We start from the raw sequence: 23,228 nt of genomic DNA on the forward strand, positions 1-23,228 counted from the left end.
CGGGAAGGAGGTGGCTCGCACCAATGCACGTCCTCTGGTCCTCGTCCAGCTCGTAGCCGCGGGGGCAGGTGCAGACGGGCCCTGCGCTGCTGTGGCTGCAGCCGTGGGAGCAGCCGCCGTTGTCCGCCTCACAGCTGTTCACTATCTCCATCTCGATCCCTGCGGCGACACCCGCCACCAGGGACGTGGGACAGGGGCTGGGGTGACGCCCCGAGCCGGCATGGTCCTCCCGGCCCCAGCCGCTGCCACTCTGCTGGGAAACAGGCAGCACAGAGCTCCTGGGCCAGGCGGGCTCTGGAACCCTCTGTCCTCCTGGGGTCTCCCGTCCTCCTCCCACCCTCCCGGGGCCCACACGCAGCCCCCAAGCCCAGCACTGCCCTTGATTGACAAGGAATCTCTGCCCCTCGGCCAAAGCGAGCCGGCAGCCGTGGCGGGCTGGGACTGGGGAGCCGTGTTGCCCCCCAGGCACCTCCACGCCCCGTGGTGCTATCGCCCACTGTCCACTCACGGTAGCACTGCCGGCCATCGGCACCCAGCTCGTAGCCTGCGTTGCATACACACTTAAAGGATCCGTGAGTGTTGACGCAGCCGTGGGCACACTGGGCCAGGCCTGTGGCACATTCATCCACATCTGGGTGGGAGACATGGGGGGTTGGGGGCTCTGGGCCACTGGCCTGAGAGACTCGGCCCCCAGGGGTGGTCTCTGCCGAGGGCTCAGGGCCCAGGGCCCCAGGGGTGGTCTCTGCCGAGGGCTCAGGGCCCAGGGCCCCAGGGGTGGTCTCTGCCGAGGGCTCAGGGCCCAGGGCCCCGGGGGTGGTCTCTGCCGAGGGCTCAGGGCCCAGGGCCCCAGGGGTGGTCTCTGCCGAGGGCTCAGGGCCCAGGGCCCCAGGGGTGGTCTCTGCCGAGGGCTCAGGGCCCAGGGCCCCAGGGTCCTCTCCCGCCTTCCCTCTGAGCGCCTGTGTTTTCACCATCACACTCCAGGTGCAGAGCCGAGCTCCCTCCCAGGGCGAGGAAGGCATGGCTGGAAGTCTGTGCTCAGGCCCCACCAACAGCATCAGGCGAGGGGCTCTGCCTCTCTGAGCCCGCGGTCTCTGAGGTGTGCATGTCCCGCTCTCGCCAAGCCTCCCCCCATCCAGGGCCGGGCACAGGAGGGGCCTTTTACCACCAGCCTCCGGGGGGCCAGCCGGAGAAAGCACACGCTGACATCCAGGGAGAGGCTACCAGCTTCTTCCCCGCAGCCACGTGGCACTGGCCTTAGGACCCAAATCCCAGTGTCCCCGACAACTGCTTTGGTCCCACCCCTAAGAGTCCATGGGACGAAGCTGACCTTCAGCCCCGTCTCCCATTGCACCCTCTGAAGCCACCTGCATCCAGAGTGCCAGGACGTGCCCGTCACATTGGCAACAATGCCTAAAACGCTTTCCTGGTGGTGACATGGAACCACAAGCTTCCACACCTGCAGGCCCCGTCTCTCTGATGGCCATCTGGCAGGATGCCTGGGAAAATGACTGCTGCCTGCCCTGGACACACCGTATCGCTTCAGAGTTACGGGGGGTGCGCACAGACCCCTCCCCAAGGCTGCTCGTCCAGAGCCGCCTGTAAGAGGGAGGAGCAGGGACACCGGAGTCCTGTGACTGGGTAACTAACCAACACCGCATAGCGGACACCCATGCAGCCAGGAGGTCGGAGCGTGTTCCAGAAAGCTGCGCCCGACTGGGCTCTGGGGTGATGCTAAATGTGCCCACTAACAAACAAGCCGTAGAGACACCTGGAAGCCGACACGAGGATGCCACCCGGGTCACGGTGATGCTTCCTCCTCTCTCCTCCCTCACCCTTTCCTGTTTCCCTAACGAGCAGGTACTACTTAGGTAACACGAGAAACATATAAAAATAACAAGGCAACCTGAGATCTGCCTTCCTGCCGACATGAGACTCTCGCTGGGAGCAGCTCCTTGGGTTCCGGCCCCTCCTCTCTACCCTCCACCCCTACCCTGCCCCCCAGCCCCGGAGATAAACCTGCGTCATTCCAGGTCATCCAAGGGTGACAACAGGGGCCGTCCCACGCCTATAGGCCGGTGCGGGGGGAGGCAAGGAGGCGAGCCCCGCACAGCTGACCTGGACCGGCCCAAGGGCAGGGAGGGCGTCTTACCTTCGCAGGCCTTGCGGTCCGCTGCCAGCCAGTATCCTGCATGGCACTCGCAGTGGGCAAGGCCCCGGAGCGCCCGGCACGTGTGCATGCAGCCGCCGTTCCGGTCCGTACACGGGTTTCTCCCTACGGTCACAGCCAGGAGGCACGGAGGCAAAGGGAAGAGATGGGGGGCTCCGGCAGTTCGGGGTACCTTCTCCGGGGCCTCTCGTGAGGCCCCCACCTGGAGCTCTCACCCCTCCTGCTCTGGCCTGACGGGCTGGGCAGTGGACTAGGGGTAAGATTAGCCCCGGGCATCCCCAAACAACTCCAGAGAAGACAGCAGGGCACCAGCCAGGCCAGCCCTGGTCAGGCAGCGGGCTCACGGCCAGCTCCCCCAGTGCCTCTTCTCCTGCCGGAACCCCCAGCCCCGTGACCCTGTGCCACTCCGCCCTCATTGCGGGCCTCGGCCCCTCAGACCCTCAGACCCACACTCCTGACCCGGGAGCCAAGAGGCCGGGCAGGGTCAGGAGCACTCCCTCAGCACCTGCCCCGCCCCAGCCCCCATTGCCATTTCTCAGGGGTCTCCCGGACCTGCTCCACCTTCTCCATCAGCAGAGCACCCCCTTCCATGACAGGCAGTCCTGAGACCCCAGGGCAAGGTGTCAGACGGGGCCTGGGCAGCCCCCTCCGCCCAAGGGCCAGGGCTGGGGTCCCACGTGCCCACGCCAAGCCCAAGGTGGGCCTCAGAACTGGGGGACATGCAGGATCCCCGTACCCCCGTCCTGAGCTTCCTGCCCCCCGAAGATGTGTGACCCCAGAGCCTGACAGGCTTCCTCCCTGGTGCCCGCAGGGGCTGGGCGATGCCCCACAGCCTCTCGGCAGCCAAAGGGGCCCCTGCTGCCTCTGAGGCCCCCCTCCAGCACCAGCAGCCAAGCAGGGCGGGGCTCAGGCTGTGGGGCTCCCGGGCAGGTCTGTGGGTGCGCGGAGAACGGGGGACCCAGTGCGAGTCCCAGCCCTGGTCCTGCCCCTCCCGCCGGCTGGTGGCACACTCACGGGTGCAGCGCTTGCCATCCTCCTGGAGCTGGAACTCGGGCCGGCACTGGCAGCGGTGCTGGGTCACCGTGAGCTGAATACAGTTGTGTTGGCAGCCGCCATTGCCCACGGCGCAGGAGTTGATGGCTGGGGACCCGAGAGGAGACAGGTCAGCCCAGGACAACGGCCTGGCCCCGGGCAGGCACAGAGCACCTCCTGCAGGAAGACTCCGGGCCCTCCAAGCCCCTCCTCCTTTCTGTCCACATCCCAGAAGCAGGGGTTTTGAGAGGGCGGGACTGTTCCTGTCCAGGTCGTGGGCCTGGCTTTGCTTCTCGGCCCACACACAGGATACGCAGGGCCGTGGTCCGAATCTGGGTCCTCTGGCCCAGGCTGCCCCAGGACTGGGTGTAGGGAGGCACCACAGAGCAGGCCGCCCACCCCGATGGAAGCCCAGCCCCACCCAGCACAGAATGCAAAACACCGGGGTCCCCTAAGAGCCAAGGCGTCCAGGGCTCAGAGTCCGAGCAGGCTGGGAGGCTCCCTGGAGGAGGTGGCAGGCCAGCAAGGGCTGGCGAAGACCCCGACATTCCACTATCTAGGTCATCAGGCCAGGCCAGAGGGGCAGGCGTGGGCGTCCGTGGACGGCCACCATGACCTGCAGGCCTGGTCCCCAGCTCCTGACGGACCAGTGCAGCTCCTGCCCAACCCAGGCCAGGCCTCACCCCCACCTGACCTCACACAGTCCCCGCTCCTCCCAGCAGCTGTGGGGACAGCACTTGGTAAGGCCACAGAGCCAGGGACCTACATCCCGCTCCCAGGATGCCAGGGGTCCAGGTGTTCACGCTCAGGCCCGCACAGGGCAAGGTTCTTCCGGGTCAGGCTGGCCGAGTGGGTGCCCAGGTACTGGGTGGATGGGCTGGGGCTGTGCCTGGCGGGGGGGGGGGGTGGCTGGGCACCCAGAGAGGGCACCTGGACTCTGGTGCCTCCTTCAAGTCACTGGTAGCGACCTCGTGGTCAGGGAGGGACAGGCCCCGTGCTCTGGAGCCAAGCTTCGAGAATGTGTTATTGTCTGTGCCCCGGGGAGGCGCGGGCCACTGCCCAGCGGGCCTGGACCAGAGCAAACCTGAGGCCTGGTACTAAAACACCGCGACCGCCGGGGGGCAGGGCTTCGCCCCCAGATGCCACCTGTGCTGTCATCACAGACTCCAGGGCGCCGCTGGCCTCAGGGCCCGAGTTTGGGGAGACCGTTTACTGTCATTGGTTCTGGGGGCCAGGAGTGGCACGCCCCGCACCACCGACGCCAGTGGGTCCGGGAGCAGCCGGAGAATACGCAGAGCACGTGAGCGGCCTCAGGGCTCGGAGCAGGCCAGGGCCACGCTGTCCGCCAAAAGCAGAGCTTCCTTCAAAGCAAGTACGTTCCCCCAAAGTCAGAACACAGCGCTCACGATCCTGCCGGTTCCCCACATGCGGCGAGTGGGCGAGGAGCCCGTGCCCGGGTCCCCTTCCGGGGCCAAGCCAGCCCTGCTGGGGTGCGGAGGACACCCGGGGTGGTGGGGCCTGTCTCCTGGCTGCACCTGGCCCTGTCACGTGTCGGGGAGGAGCAGCAGAGACACGAGTCCCAGGTGGAACGGAGGCAAACAGGGCACCACCGTCTCACATCCCGCTCAGCCTCTGGACCGCCTGTCCAGCCACCCACCCCCGACTCTGTGCTGACCCCCGCGGCCCCGCCTGCCTCTCCTGAGACAGCTCTGCTTAAGGCACCGCCATCAACTCCAGAGAGAGGCTTCCAAGCGTGGCCTGAGCCGGCCCATTCCTGGGGCCCCGTTTGTGTTCACACCAACTGCATCCCCGCTCAGAGCTCATAATAGGAATCAGAAGCCCTTCCTGGCAGCGCCGGGCAGGCACACAGAGAGAGGGGCTCGGAGGCCGGGGCAGGGCAGCCGGCTGGGCAGACACCACGGCAGCAAGGACGACCCACAGAGCTGTGGCACGGCTGGAAAGCAGCCCTTCCAGACGGCAGAGCCCCCAAGACGGGCCCAGGGCAACCCAGCTCTGGGCCCACAGGAGCCCACCGGGGGAGAAATCCCAGGCAGGTGGGGGCTATGGAGGGGTCCGGCTCCCCATGCAGCCTCCCACCCTCCCAAGCCCGTCTCTCACTGCTCTGCTGCACAAGTCCCAACGTTCCACATGCTCCCAAGCTGTGCACACGAGGGAGCCAAGCCCCGTGTCACCACCTTGAGCATCCTGTGCCCTGGATTGCCAGAAAGCTGAACAAGGCAGTTTTTCTCGGGCGTCGGGCTGTGCAGCTCAGGAGAGAGCCAGCCTCTGCGTGACCAGTGCCCAAAGCTGGGGGTGAAGCTTCCAGGCCCCTCGGGTCACTGTGAGACCTGGCCATGGAACCCACATACCACTGACCCAGGCCCGGGTGGTCCTGCAAATCAGAACCAGGCTCAGACCTGAAGCAAAGCTGACAGCCCATCAGAAAATGGAAGACAAGGGGTTTCCGTAGCCCCGAAGGGAATTAATGTTTGTGTCCCCCTAAAATTCATATGTGTACTCCTAAAATTCAACCACCGACGTGGCTGTATTTGGGGGTAGGGTAATTAAGGTGAAATTAAGTCATCAGGGTGGGGCCCTGATCAAACAGCATTTGTGTCCTTGTAAGAAGAGACATAAGATCTCTCTCTGTCTCTGTCTCTGTCCCCATGGCCATATGAGGAGATGGCAGGAAGGGCAACCAGGAAGAAAGCTCTTACCAGGAACCGAACTGGCTGGCACCATGATCCAGAACTGCCAGCCTCCAGAACTGTGAGAAAATAAACTGCTGTTGTAGAAGCTGCCCAGTCTGTGGTACTTGTTACGGCAGCCTGAGCTGACTATTGCACCTTCACTTCCCAGTTTGCGAATGCCAAGGCCAGGGGACTCGTGGGTTCTAACGGAGCTGGGCTACAACTCCACCTTCGACAAGCAGGAGTTGGTCTAGCCAGGAGCCAGCTGTGAGGCATCAAGCTCTTCAAGGGGAGTGGGGCCTTTACTTGAGCGGGAAACTGGACATTCTAGAAATCAACTGTCCTACAGGGTGGAGGGCCTGCTCCATCCATGCCAGCGGTTCTCCACTCCTGGAGGTGCAGGTGGCAGCACCTGGGACCTGGGCACGGATTCAGGGTTGGAGCCCAGCAACAGGTGCGTATGAGTGCCGTGGAGGAAGTGGCAGGTGGGGGCTTGGAGAGCTGACCTCCAAGGCGGCTTCGCTGGCAAGGCCCTGGTCTCAGCGCCCGGCACGCCAGTCTGCCCGAGCTGGTCAGCCAAGGGGCTGTGCCTGGCAGGCCGGTGGGGTGAGGACAAGTATGTCAGCAGCGTGCCGAGCCCACCAGCGCCCTCTGCTCCAGCCTCCAACCCCAGCCAGCGGTTTTGCAGCAGGCTCGAGGGTGGCTTCGAGGGTTTTGTAATTACCGCCCTCGACTGGCTTGGCTTCTAGGTCCCGAGAGCCTCAGCCCTTCCTTGTAGGAAGCCCTCTGCTGGCGACAGGGCCAGGACGGCGCGACAGGAAGCAGGTGGCCCCCATGGCTTGGCCAGGAGGGGAAACTCCCCTGGGCTCTGCCCGCTCCTGACCCCCCCAGCAGCTCACGGTTTGCCTACTCTGCCTTGTGCGTCCTGCCCCCCGCGCCCACCCTCGGGCTGGGGCCTCCACGCTGCACGGGGACACGGTTCACCTGCGGCGTGGATGCACCTGCCCTGCCCACGAGCCAGGGGCTGGCACCGTCCCAACATCGCAGACTGCACCCCGCCAACCGCCCCTGCTCCCCAGGCCCAGCCTGGACCCAGGCCCCGCGGCTGCCGTGCCCAGTGCCCGCCCACCTCGGATGAAGCACTCGCAGGCGAGAACCCAGGCTCTGCGGTCCCCGGCGCCCAACCCGATGTCATGCACGCCTCCCACACCTCCCCCGCCCCACGCCGCTGCTCGAATCCTGCTTCCCGCTTGGTTCTGCCAAGCTCACTGACTCTAAACTCACCCCCAGCCCGTGCCCGGCCGTCTGCCACGGCTCCACTTTGCCCTCGCTTCCCCGCTGGGTCTCTGCATCCAGCTGGGGCCTGGGCCGCTGCCCCTGGCTTCCCCAGGTTGGGGTGTGACCCTCCCATCACCCATGGGCGCTGGCAACCTGCACTTCCGGGGGCCTGGTCTCAGGCACAGCCGTGACCTCCCAGGGTGGTTCTCAGGCAGGGCTGCCCTCCCCACTCCGTGTTCGGACTTAGCGGCCCCTTGGGGGCGGGGAAGACACACTCCCTTTTAGAAGCTGCGGCCTGTTCCGGGTCTGGAGGGGACTGGAAAACATTCCCAGAACTGCATCTGTGGTTTGCACGGATGAGCTTTGCAGACAAGCCTGGCAATCTCCGCCCCTCTGCTGCCTGCGGCTTTGGCACCACGCCGCATGCCGTCAGCAAAGCCTCCAGGGACCCAGGCGGCCTCCCCTCCGAGGAGCCGGGGAACGACGGCCTGCAAGGCCCTGTGCAGCCCCTCGCTGTCCCCTCACTGGGAAGACCCAGGCCTGGGGGAGCGCCTGCCCCGAGGCCACATGGCGCACCTGTGGCAAAACCCCACGGGAGGGCAGCGGCGCAGAGGCCCTCCCCGTGCTGTGGACCCGTAGGGCCCACCTAACTCCAGGTGGCAGGGCACTCTGGCGGGGGCACCCAGGCCACCAGGGGGTGCATGCCGACAGCAGAATCCTTCCCCCAGCGTCCATCCAAAAGGCCCAACAGGCCTGCGGCCGAGGGGAGGAGGAGGTGGACGGAGAGCCCACCTCTTCCAAGTGGCCAGCGCGGGCCATCTCGCAGGACCTGCTGCTCGCTGAGCCAGTGACGCCCTGCTCCCTCAGACTGGCCCGGGCGTGCTGCCCACCACCACGAGGGATGTGGGGAAGCAGCCACGTCCAAGGCCAGGGTCCAGAAGGGACCCCGGGGCCGGAGTCACTCTGGGCCAGAAGAGGCGGGTTTCCTGGCACCAAGTGTTAAAGGACCGGGGGCAGGTCTCTGTGGGTTTGCCTGGGGCGCTCTGCAAGATGGCGCAGAAAAGCCAAAACGTCACTCCCAGACACCCGCCCAGCACTGCTCTCGGCAGCCCCATTTCCCACAATTTGGGGAAGGAAAGGGGCCAGGGTGAGAAGCAGGCTGGCCCCGCCCAGGGCCTCGCTCGGCCCTGCCCTTCCCACCCCAGAGCCTGCGGGGGGAGGGGGGGGGCAAACCCAGGAGGGCACCCTGGCGACGGAGCGCCCCAGCATGCCTGGCTGCCTCCGCTTCTTTCTCTTGGGGCCACAGGGTGGGACGTGAGCCACTCAGGGGCCTTGGGGCTGATGGTAAAGTCCTTCCTGCAAATTCCCACTTTACGAATTGAACTTTTGGGACGTCCCTGGTGGGGACGTGGTTGAGAATCCACCTGCCAATGCAGGGGACACGGGTTCGAGCCCTGGTCCAGGAAGATCCCACATGCCACGGAGCAACTAAGCCCGTGAGCCACAACTACTGAGCCCACGAGCCACAACTACTGAGGCCCATGTGCCTAGAGCCCGTGCTCCAAAACAAGAGAAGCCACCACAATGAGAAGCCTGCGCACTGCAACTAGGAGTGGTCCCCGCTCGCCACAGCTGGAGAGGGCCCGCACGCCACAGCTGGAGAGGGCCCGTGCACAGCAACAAAGACCCAAAGCAGTCAAAAACAACAAAAAACAAATTAGAAAAAAAAGAATTGAACCTTTCTGTGTTTTATTTCCATAAGATGTTTTGCAAGGGAGGGATGCAAGCAGACTGTGCACTTCCTGTCCTCTTCCTGCCTCTGAGGCAACTTCGAAGAGTGTTTCAAGGCTCCCCTTATCTGTTTCAACACCACCCCCAACCACTATCACCTCTAAGGACTTCCCAGATCCCTGGGGCCCCATGATGTGGCACCAACCTGAGAGCTCCCAGCACAGAGGACCTTCCCACCCTGTACCGAGGAAGGACTGTCACATCCCTGTGGGCACCTTCTCTACTCCTACCCTCCAGCATCTCTATAATCCTCACTCCAAGCTCTGAAGGCGGGGGTGCCTGGGCCTGTTCCCTGCCTGCCTGCAAAGTCCCGAGAGAGCTCACAGCACCACTCCCCTTGCCCAGAGGATCCCAGTAGGCCCCGGGTAGGGGTCCAGAGCAGCTGTGCTCCAGCCATTCAGTCTGCCCTGCAAGCTGGCCTGTGTGGGGGAAGGGAGGGCTGGGGAGGGGCACAGCTCCTACACTGACCTTCCCGTAAATGTCTGCTGAGACCCTAGGATAGTCTGGGCTCAGAGGGTGCCACTGTGAACCACGGACAAGGCCACCAGCTCCTCCCATGCACCCTGGGAGTCCTGCAGAAGTGGAGAAGGCCACACCTCCCAGAGGCAGGAAGTCCAGCAGCCTGGCAGGGGCCATGCAGTGCCCTCCACGGGCCCCCACCTGGAGCCCCTCATCCGGGATCTGAGGGGCTCGGCCGCCCTACCCACCCCAGACCAGTAGGTCACGTGCACTGCAGCCGGGGTGGGTCCCTCGGCAACCAAAAGGGGCACATTAGGAGAAGGGCCGGGGGCCCTTAGAGCAAACGCTTCCTGCTCTGCCTGGGAAGAAGCCACCAGGAGACCCCTGTCCGCTCTGGAAGCTTTTCAGTAAAGCCCAGGCCCCGACAGGGAAGGCAGCCCCCAACAGACCCAAGCTGACAAACCCACACCACTCCCAAGAGACCTGGGGACCGCCCTGCACATGTCAGCTCCCAGGAATTCCAGATATGCGGAATTCACCAACAAGTGTGCGTGACTGTGTGTGGGTGCAGGGGATGCGGTGTACATTTCCCGCTGGGAGTTGCAGTCAAAAGAAAGTGACAGACCCAGACCAAACACCAGCACTTCCAGCCATGGGACGCAGGTAAGAGGCTGGTGCCCAAGGTGGGTCTCAACTGCGCCCTCTGGCGGGAGCGACCAGGAGGTGGGCGACAGCACCCAAGAGAGCTGCAGACCTCCTGGGACCCTGGGGCACACCACGCGGTCTGGGTGTGCAGAGTTGGGGGTGGCAGGCGGGGAGTGCGGTGAGGTCCCAGCAGCCTCTTGAAAGGCTGTGCAGGCCACGCCGGGGGCCCTGGCATCAGACCTTGAAAAGACCCTTCAAAATAAGCAAGTGCCACAAATCAAGACTTCTGGGGCCCCGAGCACAGGCATCTCCCAGGAAAGGCTCCAGGGAGGGGCTCCAGCGTAGCGAAGGGGTGGGCTGGGTTGGGGGCCAAGGGCAAGGCTGGGGAGCACCCCTCCTGGGCTTCCGGAAGCCAGCAGCTCAAGGCCACTCTTAGAGGCCACCATAATCCCTCCCAAAGCCCTGAAGGGCACCCTCCCCTTTGCGTGCTGTTTACCCATTCTGGCAGCTCAGTGAAGGCCACCATCGGGGGAACTGGCGGGGGGTCTAGGGAGACAGGAAGGTGTCTCAGCCCAGGCCCCTCATCAAGGAGCCAGCAGGGGAGGGGGCAGTGGGTACCACCCAGCCCACCCTGGATCAGCCTCCAGGGACGCCCTTCTCCAAGGAGAACCTGCCCCAGAGGAAGGGAGAATGAAGGACACTTGGGGACCTGGGCTGCACCCTGTTGCATCTGTCCTGAAGAAGATCACAACATTCCTGCATCTGTTTCCACTTTCCAGCCCACAGAAACTTTACAGGGCAGCTGCCTCGCTCCCTGAGCGGCGGCCCAGACATATGAGAGTGCCTGTGCCGGGGAGGGCCCCCCAGGGCTGGCGGGCCGCCCTGCCACATAGCAGCAGGGCCTGCAGGAGGGATGCCGCTCGGAGCCCTCCCAGGCCTGCTCGGGGCCTACAGGGTGGAAAGAAGGGGCAGCCCCCCATAGCCGGGGAGAGAGCACTGGCCCGTGAGGGTGACCACTGGCCCAGCCCCCAGAGAATGACCCCCACGTGGCCTCCCAGACAGAGCGGCCAGCAGGGAGGGTGAGCCCTGTGCCCGTGGCACCTGTGTCCAGAGCAGCCAGGAGAGGGGCGGGGGACGGCCCACAGCCAGACGCCCGGCCTCCACCCTCCACCCTCCATCCAGTGGGCGCCAGCCTTCCCCTTCTCTCCCTGGAGCCTCCCGTGCCGCCAGGGGCCCCCATCGATCACGTCCTGCACGGCAAAAAGGCCCCATAGAGGAACTGAGGGCTAACACCCCGCTTCTCGGTTACCCCTTTCCCCCCAGCCTCAGCCCCACCCCCAGGCTCCCCGAGACTGGGGTGGGGGACCTGGGCCTGGGAAGCCCAACTCTGCAGGCCAAAAGCAGTCCCATGCTGCCCCCGCCCCAGGCCGGGCCTTCCCCACCACCCAGCAGGCACCCAGTCTCCCCAGTTTGGGGCAGCACGGCCGGACCTGTGTCCCTGCCGACGGACGACCACAACTCCTGCTGCATAGGGCCCTGGAGGGGATGGTGGCCCAGGGGCTCCTGCCCGTCACGGAAGTCCCCCGGGGAAGTGGCCAGATTCAGCTGTGCTACAGAGAGGGTGCAGCCCAGGTCACAGGGCTCAGGGTCCCAGGGTCCAGCCTCCGTGGAGAGCACCGGGCCCAGGACACGCCTTTTCACCGCCTGGGCCCCAGCAACCTGACGTGAGTGGTGCTGGCCAGGGCCCACAACGGGTGGCAAGGGTCCCTCGGCATCTCACCCTCAGCAGGACGGAGCCACTGTAACGGCGGCTGCACTGAGCAGACAGGCCTCTCAGCCCAGGAATGCAGGGGCCCTGGGCCCCTCCCAGACCTGGGCACACCCAGAAGGGCCAGGGGACGGCTGAGGCCAGGAGACGGCTGAGGCCAGGAGCCCCGGCAGGGAGGTGGCACCGGGCCCAGGAGGCTGCAGGGGTGCTTACCCAGGCAGGTCCTGCCGTCCGCGTGGAGCCGGAAGCCGGGCTTGCATTCACAGAGGTAGGAGCCTGGCGTGTTCACACACCTGTGCTGGCAGCCGCCGTTGTGCACCTGGCACTCGTCCACATCTGCATGGGGACACGGGGCCGGGGGTCAACAGCCAGAACCCACCCAGGCCGCCCCCCTCCCCCCCGCTCTGCACTAGCCCCAGGGAGTCCAGCCTGGCCCCCCTCTCTCAGGACACTGCCCCCGCCCAGGTGCTGGGGCCCAGACCTGGGACCCTCCTTCTCAGGCCACGCTGCCTGCAACAGTGCCGAGCCCCTCACCGGCTTGCCGGAGCAGAGTGGAGAGAAGGCAGGCCTGTCTCCAACGCCTGACGGCCCCCTGGGAGGAAGAGCCACCCCCTCTGGGGCCAGCTGTGGGGAGCAGCGGGGTCGGCCAGATCTCGGGCAACAAGCTCAGGTCGGGGAGGCAGAGCCTAGCGCCTTTCAAGACTGAACCCAGAGCACATGCTCTTTTCCAAACTCCAAATCCAGAAACGCTCTCAGGGCAGGGCTAGCTGCTCCTCAGGGGGCCCACGAGCCCAGAAGAAGAAACTGGTAACTCAGGAGATGCCCCTGCCCCAGCCTCGGGGTGGGGGAGCCTGAGTGAGGGCAGGATGGGGGGTGTGCCCTGTGTTGGACAGTGTCCCCCAAGTTCATGTCCATCCACAGCCTCAGGGTGTGACCTTATCTGCAAGCAGGGTCTCTGAGACGTAATTGGTTAAGGACTGAGACGAGGTCATACTGGAGAAGGGTGGGCACACACAGGGGACACACAGGGGTCCTGGAGACACACAGGGAGACAGAGATTTGAGGGAGGCGGCCACAGCCTAGGAAGCCAGGAGCCCCCAGGAGCTGGACGAGGCAGGAGGGACCCTCCCCCGGGTTTCATAGGGAGCACGGCCCTGCCGACACTTTGATCTCTGACTTCCAGCTTCCAGAGCATGAGAGATAAATGTCTGTTGCTAAAACCACCTGGTCTGTGGTATCTGTTTCGGCAGCTCCAGGAAACCAGTGCAGGTGGTCAGCCTGGGGTCCCTGCGCCAGCGACTCAGGAGGCCAGCACAGCGGACATCCCCAGGGCAGGACTGAGTGGAGGTCCCGGGCACTCCCCTTCCAGGACACCTCACACCTGAGACCACCCACCACTGCACAGGAGGCCTGTGCCCGCCTGCCCCTTCTGACGGCACTGTGCCTCAGGCCACAGGAAAGCGCTGACCGGAAGCAGACAGGGCTGGCCCAAAGGCCCGGGGGCCACCCCACTAGCTGAGCTGGAAGCTGGAGGGTGAGAAAGACCCTCCCAGGAGTGGAGGCCCAGGGGCTGCACCCCAAAGCACCAGGCCCTATGGCCTGGCCTGGGTCACCTCTGCAGGGATGCAGAGATGCCAAGACGCTTCAGGCTGCCCCTCCCCCCTCCGCCCTCCCTCCAGGCCCACGTCCACCACCCTGGACCTCAGGGGAGGCCAGGCAGGAAGGCAGGAGGCAACAGGCTGCCTCAGATACCTGTGTGCGAGGTTGACGTCAGGAGGGACCCAACTGCCCAGGAGACACGGAGAGACGGAGGGAAGAGGCCGCTGCTCGGGCAGCACAGAACCGAGCGGCCCTGGCATGGGGACAGAAGCCCACGCCCGGTCCTCAGCGGGTCCACAACTCTCAGACGCCAGCCTCGCCAACAGGGCAGTAGGCTTCCCAGACCAGGAAAAGGGGAGACAGACACACAGACGTGCTCCGCTCCCGAGCGTCTAAGAGCCGAGCATCTGGGGCACCCCTGCCCTGGCAACAGAGGCCCTGACTGCTGGCCGAGCCTCGCAGGGGAGACCACGGTCAGCTCAAAGTGCGGGGGGAAGATTCCACTCTGCGGGGCTCCACTGGGAGAAAGTTTAGTGACTTCAGGGGCAGGTCTGCAGCTGTGTGGAAACCTGGCTTGTTCCCAGGGGCTGCGCGGGGCTGAGGTTCCTCTAATTCTGCTTAATAATCCTGAGGGTCCACGCTATTTGCTGCAACTCCACCGTCCAGCTCTCACCCGCCGTCCCCACGAAACCGCCCGCCTTCGAGGCTCCCATCCTAAAGCCCCAGCCATCCGAGCACACCTGTGAAGGGTAGCGAAGGCGGCACGGTGGCCAGGCTCCTCCTGGAGGGTCCCCAGGGCCTGCCTGCCGGGCTGTGCTTCCCACGGACAGAAATCCTGACCCCAGTCCATGGCCTGAGCACGTGCCTGGCCCTCCAGGAATGACCCGAGACGAGCCCAGGAGGCCAGGGCCTCTGCTCCATGCACAAGCCACATCCACCCTGGGGAGACCCCCAGAGTGCCCCCCAAGCCCCGAGGCTGCCTCAGAGAGGAGATGAGACCGAGAGAGCCCCTCCTTGGAACGACGGTGACCTGGGGGGGGCTTCCTCGGAACGACACCAGGATGATTAGCGGGAGGAAGTTTGAAGGCAAAGTGTTAACGGCCCTCAACAGAGCCCCAAAGAGTCTTGGGGGACACAGGGACCCAGGGCATGGGGGGAGGTCGCAGGACCCAGGGCCCTCCTGTGGGAGAGCCAGCTGGGTGATGTGGGGGACAGTAGGCAGACCCACACCCGCTGGGCACAGCAGGACGGGCCATCCGAGGGTGCTCAGAAAGGAGACCCCATCCCCTCTGAGCTCAGATCCCTCTCTCTGCGACCCCTTCAAGGGTCCTTGAAAAGTAAAGTGACAGCATGGAGCACAGCACTGGGCATACAGTAGGGGCTTAGCGAGGCTCGGGGAAAGAGGCGCCACGTGTGCCGTCCGAGGGGGCGGGTGGACGGACTGAGTCGCGGTGTGTCTCGAGCGGCCTCGCCGGGCAGGCAGGTAAAGCCGCGAGAGAAGGACAGAGGGGCCGTCGTTCCCAGATGTGGCCCCCGAGGCAGGCACGGAGCGGGCACACCAGTGGGGACGCTGGCTTTCAAACCGGCTCTCACTGGTCACCCCAGACACTGGCCTCTGAAAGCAGGTGACCGCAGAGGCACTGCATCCCCAAGCCCTCGGGCACCTGGGCGGGGGGCGAGCCCGCCCCGGGGGCTGTGTCCTTGAGCAGGACACGTGGGGAGCCCAGCAGCCTAGGGGCCACAAAGACACCAAACTGATGGACAGTCTGGGAAAGCAGGTGGGGGGTTGGGCAGGGGCAGGCCGCCATCGGCAGGGCCCCTCCAGCAACGGCCCTGACCGCTGGGCCCTCTCCACAATCCCACCCATGTGACCACGTGCTTACCGTCCTCCTGCTGCGAGGACGGGACATTTAGACCCGAGAGGTGCTCCCAGGCTCTGCCTAAATCACACGGGCCAGCCCCTCGGCACCCCAGGAGCCCTCCCCTCCCCCAAAGGTGCACCGCCAGTGACAGAGACCGTGACCAGCAGCCAGGCGGGAGGCCATGCGGCCCAGCCAGGCTCCCCCTGGCCACGGCCTGCTGTCAGCCTGTCTGAATATCTGGGCCCAGAGGGGCAGCTCAAGGCTGAAGGATCTGAGGCCTCCCCCTGCACCTCCCTGCTCATGGGCGGGCAGGGCATTCGGGCAGACGCCCTCCTGCTGGGGTCCCTCCAGCTCTGAGATCGAGGCCCCTTCATAGAAACGACGTACACTCAGAAAGCAAGGCAGGACGGAGTTACCGAAACCCTGCCGGCCCCACTCCCAAGGCGGGCCACGTGGTGGCAGAACAGAGCTGTTCTCGGCCACCTCCAATGACCCACAGCCGCTGACCCTGTGACCGTGACTGTGGTCATGCTGAGGAGCACAGGCTCAGTTCTTTGAGGGTGTGGGTAGCTGAATAATGGCCCTTCAAAGAGGACCACGTTCTAATCCCTGGAACCTTACACAACAAAAGGGACTTTGCAGGTGAGATGGGAGATTATCATGGAGTATCCAGGTGGGTCCAACGTCACCACACGAGCCTTACAAATAAAAGACAGGAAGGAAGGAGGGCCCAATGCAATGGAATACTACTCAGCCATAAAAAAAAATAATGCCATTTACAGCAACATGGATGGACCTAGAGATTATCATACTAAGTGAAGTAAGTCAGAGAAAGACAAATACCATATGATATCACTTATATGTCACTTATATGTAACAGAACTCATATGTTCTGTTACAAGACAGAAACAGACTCACAGACACAGAAAACAAACTTATGGTTACCAAAGGGGCAGGGGGGGAGGGATAAATTAGGAGTTTGGGATTAGCAGATACCCGCTCCCATATAGAAAACAGATAAACAACAAGGACCTACTGTAATAGCACAGGGAACTACATTCACTACCTAGTAATAACCTACAATGGAAAAGAATCTGAAAAATAATATATATATATGTACAACTGAATCACTTTGCTGTACACCTGAAACATCGTAAATCAACTATACTTCAATAATAAATAAATATCTAAAACCATGAAAAAGAAAAAGATGCTGCGCTGCTGGCTTTGAAGATGGAGGGCGGGGCCACAGCCAGGGATGCAGGCGCCTCTAGAAGCTGGAAGAGGCAGGGAACAGATGCTCCCCGGAGCCTCCAGGAGGGACCAGCTCTGCCAGCACCTTCACATTCACCCTTTTCAGACTTCTGACCTCCAGAACTATAAGGTACCAGACCTGGGTGGTTTTAAGCCACCAGGTTGGGGTAATGTGTCCCACCAGCCATGGGAAATGAACACAGAGTGAATAACTATCTTAGCACTCTCTCCAGAGTCACGGAGGCTCAGACCACCCAAGCTGGAAATCCAGGTTCCCAAAAGTCCGCTCTGCCCAGCCTGGCCTCCTGACGCCCGCAGTGAGGGCCACTGTGCTCTCTGAGGGGCTGGCGGCAGTCCCCTGGGTCCCGTGATGCAGGCCTGCCCTCACCACCATGCCGCCCTGCCTCTACCTGGTGACCCTGGCAGTGGGACCGCTGCCCTGAGACCCCGGCCGAGCATTGGCCCCTTGGACTCTGAAACTACAGCAGAAGACGTACGGTCATCTGGTCTCCTTGGAGACATTGGCCCTGCTCAGCCATCCTCTGGGCCAGTCTGTGCCATTTTCCATGCCAGAGGGCACACGGACGGCTCTCCCGGACAGGACGGAGGGGGGCTGGTCCCCAAGGCGGCGTGGGCACCCCCAGCTGAAAGGGAGCTTGGAGGCTGTCTCCAGAGAGTCAGGGGACGATACCCAGCCTGGGGTAAAGACGCTCCGCCCCGTGCAGCTCCCACCGGCACCGGGGCACTGTCTGAAAGCCCAGGGCTCTGAAGCCTTGAGACTACCTCTGGGCTACAGCGCTCTGGCCGGTGGGAGCAGGCAGGCCACGAGCAGGGCTATTTTCAGGAACAGCCAGGCCAGGGTTCACCAGGACAGTCCCTGGGGTCTCACTGCCACCCTCAGCTAAGATGTGTGACTGGGGATTTGGCAGCCTGCTGATGAGGATTGTGTCACACACTGGCACGCAGGGACACATCACTGCACAGACACGGGGCCAGTTCCCCTGGGAGCCCGCTGGACTTGTGGTGTCTGCTGAGCTGGGCGATGGTGACAGTGCCTCAGGGAGCCCATCAAGATGCTGCTGGGAACCCAGGAGCATGCAGTCCCTGCGGAGACCACCCCAAGTAAGTCCCTTCTGAAATCTCAGCCACACTTACAGGAAAACCTAAGCCCCCTGGGATCCTGCCAGAAAGCGCCACTCGGTGGTTACCAAGTTCGGAGTCCTGCTTCCCCCCAAACATGCCGCAGGGTCCTCACCCCGGAGAGCACATCCCATTATCCGCGGGCCCTTCTCCTGGTCCCTCCACAAGCCCAAGCAGTTCTCAGAACAGAGTGGGGGCTCCCGGCTACCAAAGCCCAGCCCTGCCCAGCCCCATTCAGCACCAGGCCCTTGGATGTCACACAGTTTCACAGCATTTAGTGCCACCAGTGGTGGAGTGACAGTGTCGCTTTGCCTGAGCCACCCAGTGGGAGGACTGCTTCCCCTGTGGGGATGGGGCCTGGGCCCCCGCTGGCCAAGTGACAAAGCTAGGGGAAGCAGGGGTCTTTGTCATGGTCCAGCCCTGCAGCTCAGTGACCTGTGTGTCCTCTGGCAGAGAGCAGCCCAGACCGGCCCAGAGGACGGCTGAGCGGGGCTGACATCTCCAAGGAGACCAGATGCCCCGGACAGAGCCACACTCAGGGGCCAGTGAGGGTCTGGAGGGGAGCCCAATCCTGGCCCCGCTTTTCTTTAAAAGAGCCCCGCTCTGGACCTGCCTGCTCCTGCTGGCCAGATGGCTGTGGCCCAGGTACAGTCCTGAGGCTTCAGAGCCCCGGCGCAGGCGGCAGGTGTGGTGGCCAGGCCTCAGGCTACACAGGGAGACGCAGCCTTGCCCCAAGCCGGGTGTCCTCCAGAGTGTCCCAAGTGACAGCTCACTGCACACTACACCCCACCTCGCATCTGAGGTTGCCAGACGCCAAACTCCATGGACCCCGTGGACACGCATAGGAGCTCCCTGCAGGAGGCTGGCCCAGCACGGGTACCAGATCTGAACTGTAGGGAGAGGCAAGATGGACCCAGGACAGGGGTGCAGCCGCTACCCGTGGGCTGCTGGGGTCCTCCCAGCTGACCCTGCAGCCCACTGGGCTGACCATGCTCCCAAGCCTTGGGGTGAGGTGACAGAACGTCACCTGTCACACCCACACACACTCCCCCAAGGGGCCTAGGCTCTGGGGACCCTGGAAAGGGAAACCCGAGGGCCTCTCTCTTGAGCCTACCCTACTCTCCTGCTTAACCCCCAGAGCTGCCAGTGCCATGGGGGAGTGCAGCCCCTGTGCCCACCAGCAAAGGCGGGGTGATATTTCTCCTCCCTCTGGTCAAGAGACCGATCTGCTGTCAGCTGCCCCCGCAGCCAGGCCAGAGAGGGGACAGGAATGTCTGAAGACTCAGGACACAGGGGGCCCTGTCCCAGCCCCGTTCCCTCCAGCCGCGCTGTCAGCCGCCCCGGGGCGCAAACTTTAAAGAGGAAACAAAAGCAGCGCCCTCGGATCAGAGCCGGTCCCGCCCGCCCTCCCGCGCAGAGCCCGCCGCGCCCACCTGGCCTCCGATCAGCTGCGCTCACGGGGTAGCCGGCCCGGCCCAGGTGGCACGGGTAGCAGCCCCTCCACAGGTAGCGGTAGTGCGTGCCCGCGACGCGCGCCAGGCCCCCCAGCAGCCCGAGGCACCAGAGCGCCGCCAGCCCACCGCGGCCCCGGGGCGCCTCCATGGCCAGTCCGCTCCCTCGCGGCTCCGGACGGCACGCGCCCCCCCGCCCCACCCCGTTCTCTGCTCCCCGCTTCGCTCCGCGGGCGCCTCTGGTGCCGCTGGAGCCGCTGTGGGCCGGCGCGCCCCGCCCCTCGCCTTTCTGTTCCCCGCTTTCCCTCCGCCCCCCGCCCCTCGCAGGTAAAGGCCAAATCCCCGCCGCCGCCAGGCCCCGCCCCGCTCCCGCCCCACTGGCCTCGCCGGTCCCCCCCCGCGCGCCGCCCACCCGCCCCGCGCATTCCTACGCGCTCACTCACTCACGCACCCGGACACACACCCTGACCCATCCACAAGCGCACGCAGCCCCACGCGGACACGCAGACACGGGCACTGGCAGACCCATGTGCACAACATGCACACAAGACACACAGAAGCCTGCACAGACGTGCACAAGCACATACATGCACACAGGCGCTGGCACGGACCGGGTCCCTGCAACAACACGTGAAAGAACCCAAAGCACAGATGGAGGCCACCCTGGCAAGGCCCGGGGCTCTGCAGAGGCACCTTGATGGGGTTGAGCTCTGCAAAGTTTGGGGGGAGTGGGGCACAGAAGCACTTCGAGGCCACACAACCATAGTGGAAATCCTGGGGCTGAAGACTCCTGCAGCCCCCAAGCCCAATGTCCAGCACCCGGCACTGCCATGCCCTCCACTGGACCAGGGCCGGTACCAGAGGGAGCCTGGGCAAGGGGACCACTGCACCCCTACGGCAGATAGGGGAGGGCCTGAGCCCCAGGTGTCAGGCTGCACCAGAGCCCTGGACCCCTCTTTGCTCAGGGGCACAGCCTGAGGTCCCAGATGTGTCTGAAGCAGCCCTGCCCAAGTTTGGTGGGGTCACAGCAGCTGTGCATCCGAGCGACCTGTGCCTTCAGGCCTGATGGGAGCTTGGCCCCAGCTCCTCATCTCGGGCAGCCCTGTGCGGACCCCCGATGGCTCACGCATGGCACCCCGCCTAACCCAGCCCTCCATCTCCCCGGAAGGTGTTAGCTTTCATTCTGCGCAGCCCACCTGTGGGCAGGGTTCACGGTGGCGACCTCGAGCTCACGGGAGAGAGGCCCCATCTCTCCTTGTCGGGTCCTGTCTGCGGCCCAGAATCCAGCTCATCCCCCACCCACCAGATGCCCGGCAGTGCAGAAATGGGCCTGCCTGCCGGCCTGCCCAGGCCTCTGGGGTGAGCTTCTCTCCTGCCCTCCCTCTGGGCAGCACCGCAGCCCGTGGACCCCAGACTGTCACCCAGGGGAGCCTCCATAAATCCCTGATAGACACACTGCTGGGTGGCCGTTTGAGCTGTGCCTTCACGCGGGCCAGCACTGTTTACACTGCAACGTGCATCTCAGTCGCTTGCCAACGACGCTAACAGAAACATGCCTGTGCAACCACCAGCCAGGCTGCAGGGGGCAGGGGGCGTGGAGACAAGCCCTGTCCCTCAGGGAAGTGCAGAGGGACACCGGAGGGAAACACTGACTCAGAGATCACCCTCACCACCGGACAACAGGGCCTGGGCTCCCACGTCAGCACCCGCCCTGGGGGAAAGCCTCCCTGAAGTGGCCCCTTGAGGTGTGGGCTGAGAGTAGAACACTGCTTTCTTGGTATGAATATGAAAAGGTGAACTAGCTCCCTAATCATTTTTATGGCTCTCGTGTGTAGCTCCACTTTTTTCTCTATGGGACAAGGCAGGTCAACCCTTGCCCAGCCCCAGCTCTGCTAGTAAGGGGTGGTGCTGTGTGGCCTCGACGGAGCCAGGAACCTCTCTGTGCCTAAGTCTGTAACGCAGGGTGGTCACCACAGACCGGCTTTATATGGGACTGTGAGACAGTGAGGAAAGCGCTTCACTGGGAGTCACTAAGAGTCGGCAGCCCGGTCTGCATGCCGGACCCCCTGCCAGGCCCTACGCCCAGGCAGACTCCCCCAGGCCGAGCAGCGGGACCCCCGGCAATGTCCAGAGCAGAGTGTCGCAGGGCCAGTGTGCTGGAACCCTGCTCCGTGGTGGATGCAGCCCGGCTGGCCCGGGAAGGGTCAAGGGACCCAAGGACTGTCCTGATCCCCCAAGAGCCGCCACCCTGGTACCCCTCGACCCTCCCCAACCCTAGCACCCACATGCCGGCCGGGGATCACTCCTCAGGCCTCTCGTCCGAGCCCAGGGATGCCACCACCCTGTTATACCCACCTGGACTCCAACTCACATCCTGGCCTGAGCTGGGGGGGCAACGGGGGTCATGCACTGCCTCAGCCTTCCTGGGGCAGGGATGGGCTGCTTCAGACCCCGTCTCCAGCACGCGGCAAGGGGGCACGGGCTGGAGAAGAGCAGAGCGGTCTCGGGGCAGCAGACGTGGGTCCCAGCCCACCGAAGAGCTGGATGACACAGACAAGTCCCAGGCCCCCACTGGATCTCAGTATCCTCATCTGTACAGTGGGCAGGGGGCCGGAGGAGACCAGCTCAGGGGCCCGTGGGCCTGCAGCTGTGCAATACACATGACATGGGGAGGAGAAACGGGGCCAGGTATGTCCCCTGCCGTGTGTCCACAGGGGCCAGGAAGGAGGAAATCGGCCAGTAAAAAAGCCAGTTGAGGGACTTCCCTGGCAGTCCAGCGGTTAAGACTCCGCGCTTCCACTGCAGGGGGCACGGGTTCAATCCCTGGTCGGGGAACTAAGATCCCACATGTCGTGCAGCGCAGCCAAAAACAAAAAGCCACTTGAGTGTCCAGGGGCAGCTCCTGAAGCACAAGGAGGCTTCTCAGATGCTTCGCCACCTCAATTCTGGGTAAAGAAAACACCGACTTTTCTGCCCTAGAAGCCGTCAAGAGCTACGTGAGGCCTGGGGCGTGCCCCCAGGCCACCCCCAGCATCCCTCCTCACGCACCGACTGGCCAGCAGGGGCTGCCGTGGGCCCCTCCCACCTCCTTCCTCCTCTCCCGGGGGCACGCCCCGCCCACCTCTCCTTTGTGTCCCTCCCAGACACGCCTGTAATTAAACCCTCTTTCTGCCCAGAAGGGAACCCACCTGCCAGGCATCCTCCTCTGGCAGCCCTGGGCCCTGCCCTTTGCACATGGGGGCCCGGACGTTCTCGTACAGTCCTTTCCCAGAGGAGAAATGACCTGCCCAAGGTCACGCAGGACAGGGGGCCACCGACGGGGGCCAGGTCTGACCTAAATCCTGTCCGCATTGTGCACCCTCCTCCAGGCTCCTGGAGACATGGCCTCAGCAGGTGCCCAGTGGCTCCCTGTTGGGAGGCAGCCAGTGGGTTCTGAGTGGCGGGGGGCAGAGGCCGAGCAGGAGGTGTACCTGAGTCATCGGTCCACCATGGGGTTTCCCCTGCTCTTCCACTGCCCATCGCCATGGGGGCCCCGGACTGTCGGCCAGAACCCAGTGCCGGGCTCCTCCAGGCCAGGCCACCAAAGGGCTCTCAGCATCAGAGCTGGACCCTGGGCAAAGCGTTTCTAGGAGGTACTGGCTCCAGATCCCAGCTCTTCCACCTGTCTCTTGGTGGCCTGGCCCACCCAGAGCCCCAGCTTCCACAGCAGCCGAGATGCCCAGCCTTCCTCCCGCCTGCGAACGGTGAACTCCTATGCATCTGTCGAGGGCCAACCCAGAGGTGCCCTTCTCTGCAAAGCTCCCCAGCCCACTCACTCCCAGAGCCAGCCTCTGCCGCCTCTGTGCTCCCCCTGCTGCCGGCCCATCCCTCCTTCACACTTCAGCCCTCACTCACTCACTCACTCACTCCCTTCATTCCACGAGGACCTCTGTGCCCACTCTGGGCAGGACATGGTTCTGAGAAACAGTGATGTCTCCCCACCCAGCTGAGGGCTACGTTCAGGTCTCCAGAGCCCGAGACAGCTCGTGATATGGATGAACTTGGGCGGTACCTCCCTTAAGGACCAGGGGTGTGGGGGAGATGGCTTTGGGC

At 64.1% G+C, this 23,228-nt stretch overlaps 1 protein-coding gene across 2 annotated transcripts in view; it reads right to left on the reverse strand.

Moving 5' to 3' along the window:
* MEGF6 (multiple EGF like domains 6) overlaps positions 1–23,228 on the reverse strand; it is a 98,618-nt gene that overhangs the window by 19,655 nt on the left and 55,735 nt on the right. Inside the window, exons 1-6 of one of the 2 annotated variants that reach the window (XM_036852769.1) lie at positions 19,119–19,363; positions 12,044–12,166; positions 3,182–3,307; positions 2,150–2,272; positions 509–631; positions 22–159 (exon numbers count right to left, since the gene is read on the reverse strand). In XM_036852769.1, coding sequence (XP_036708664.1) covers positions 22–159; positions 509–631; positions 2,150–2,272; positions 3,182–3,307; positions 12,044–12,166; positions 19,119–19,287 — 802 coding nt within the window. In that variant the 5' untranslated portion in view covers positions 19,288–19,363. Of the gene's footprint in view, positions 1–21; positions 160–508; positions 632–2,149; positions 2,273–3,181; positions 3,308–12,043; positions 12,167–19,118; positions 19,364–23,228 lie in introns of those variants that run through there. The other variant, XM_036852758.1, reaches the window with a different exon arrangement.

Source organism: Balaenoptera musculus, chromosome 1 (assembly GCF_009873245.2).
Source record: "Balaenoptera musculus isolate JJ_BM4_2016_0621 chromosome 1, mBalMus1.pri.v3, whole genome shotgun sequence".
Classification (NCBI taxonomy): domain Eukaryota; kingdom Metazoa; phylum Chordata; class Mammalia; order Artiodactyla; family Balaenopteridae; genus Balaenoptera; species Balaenoptera musculus.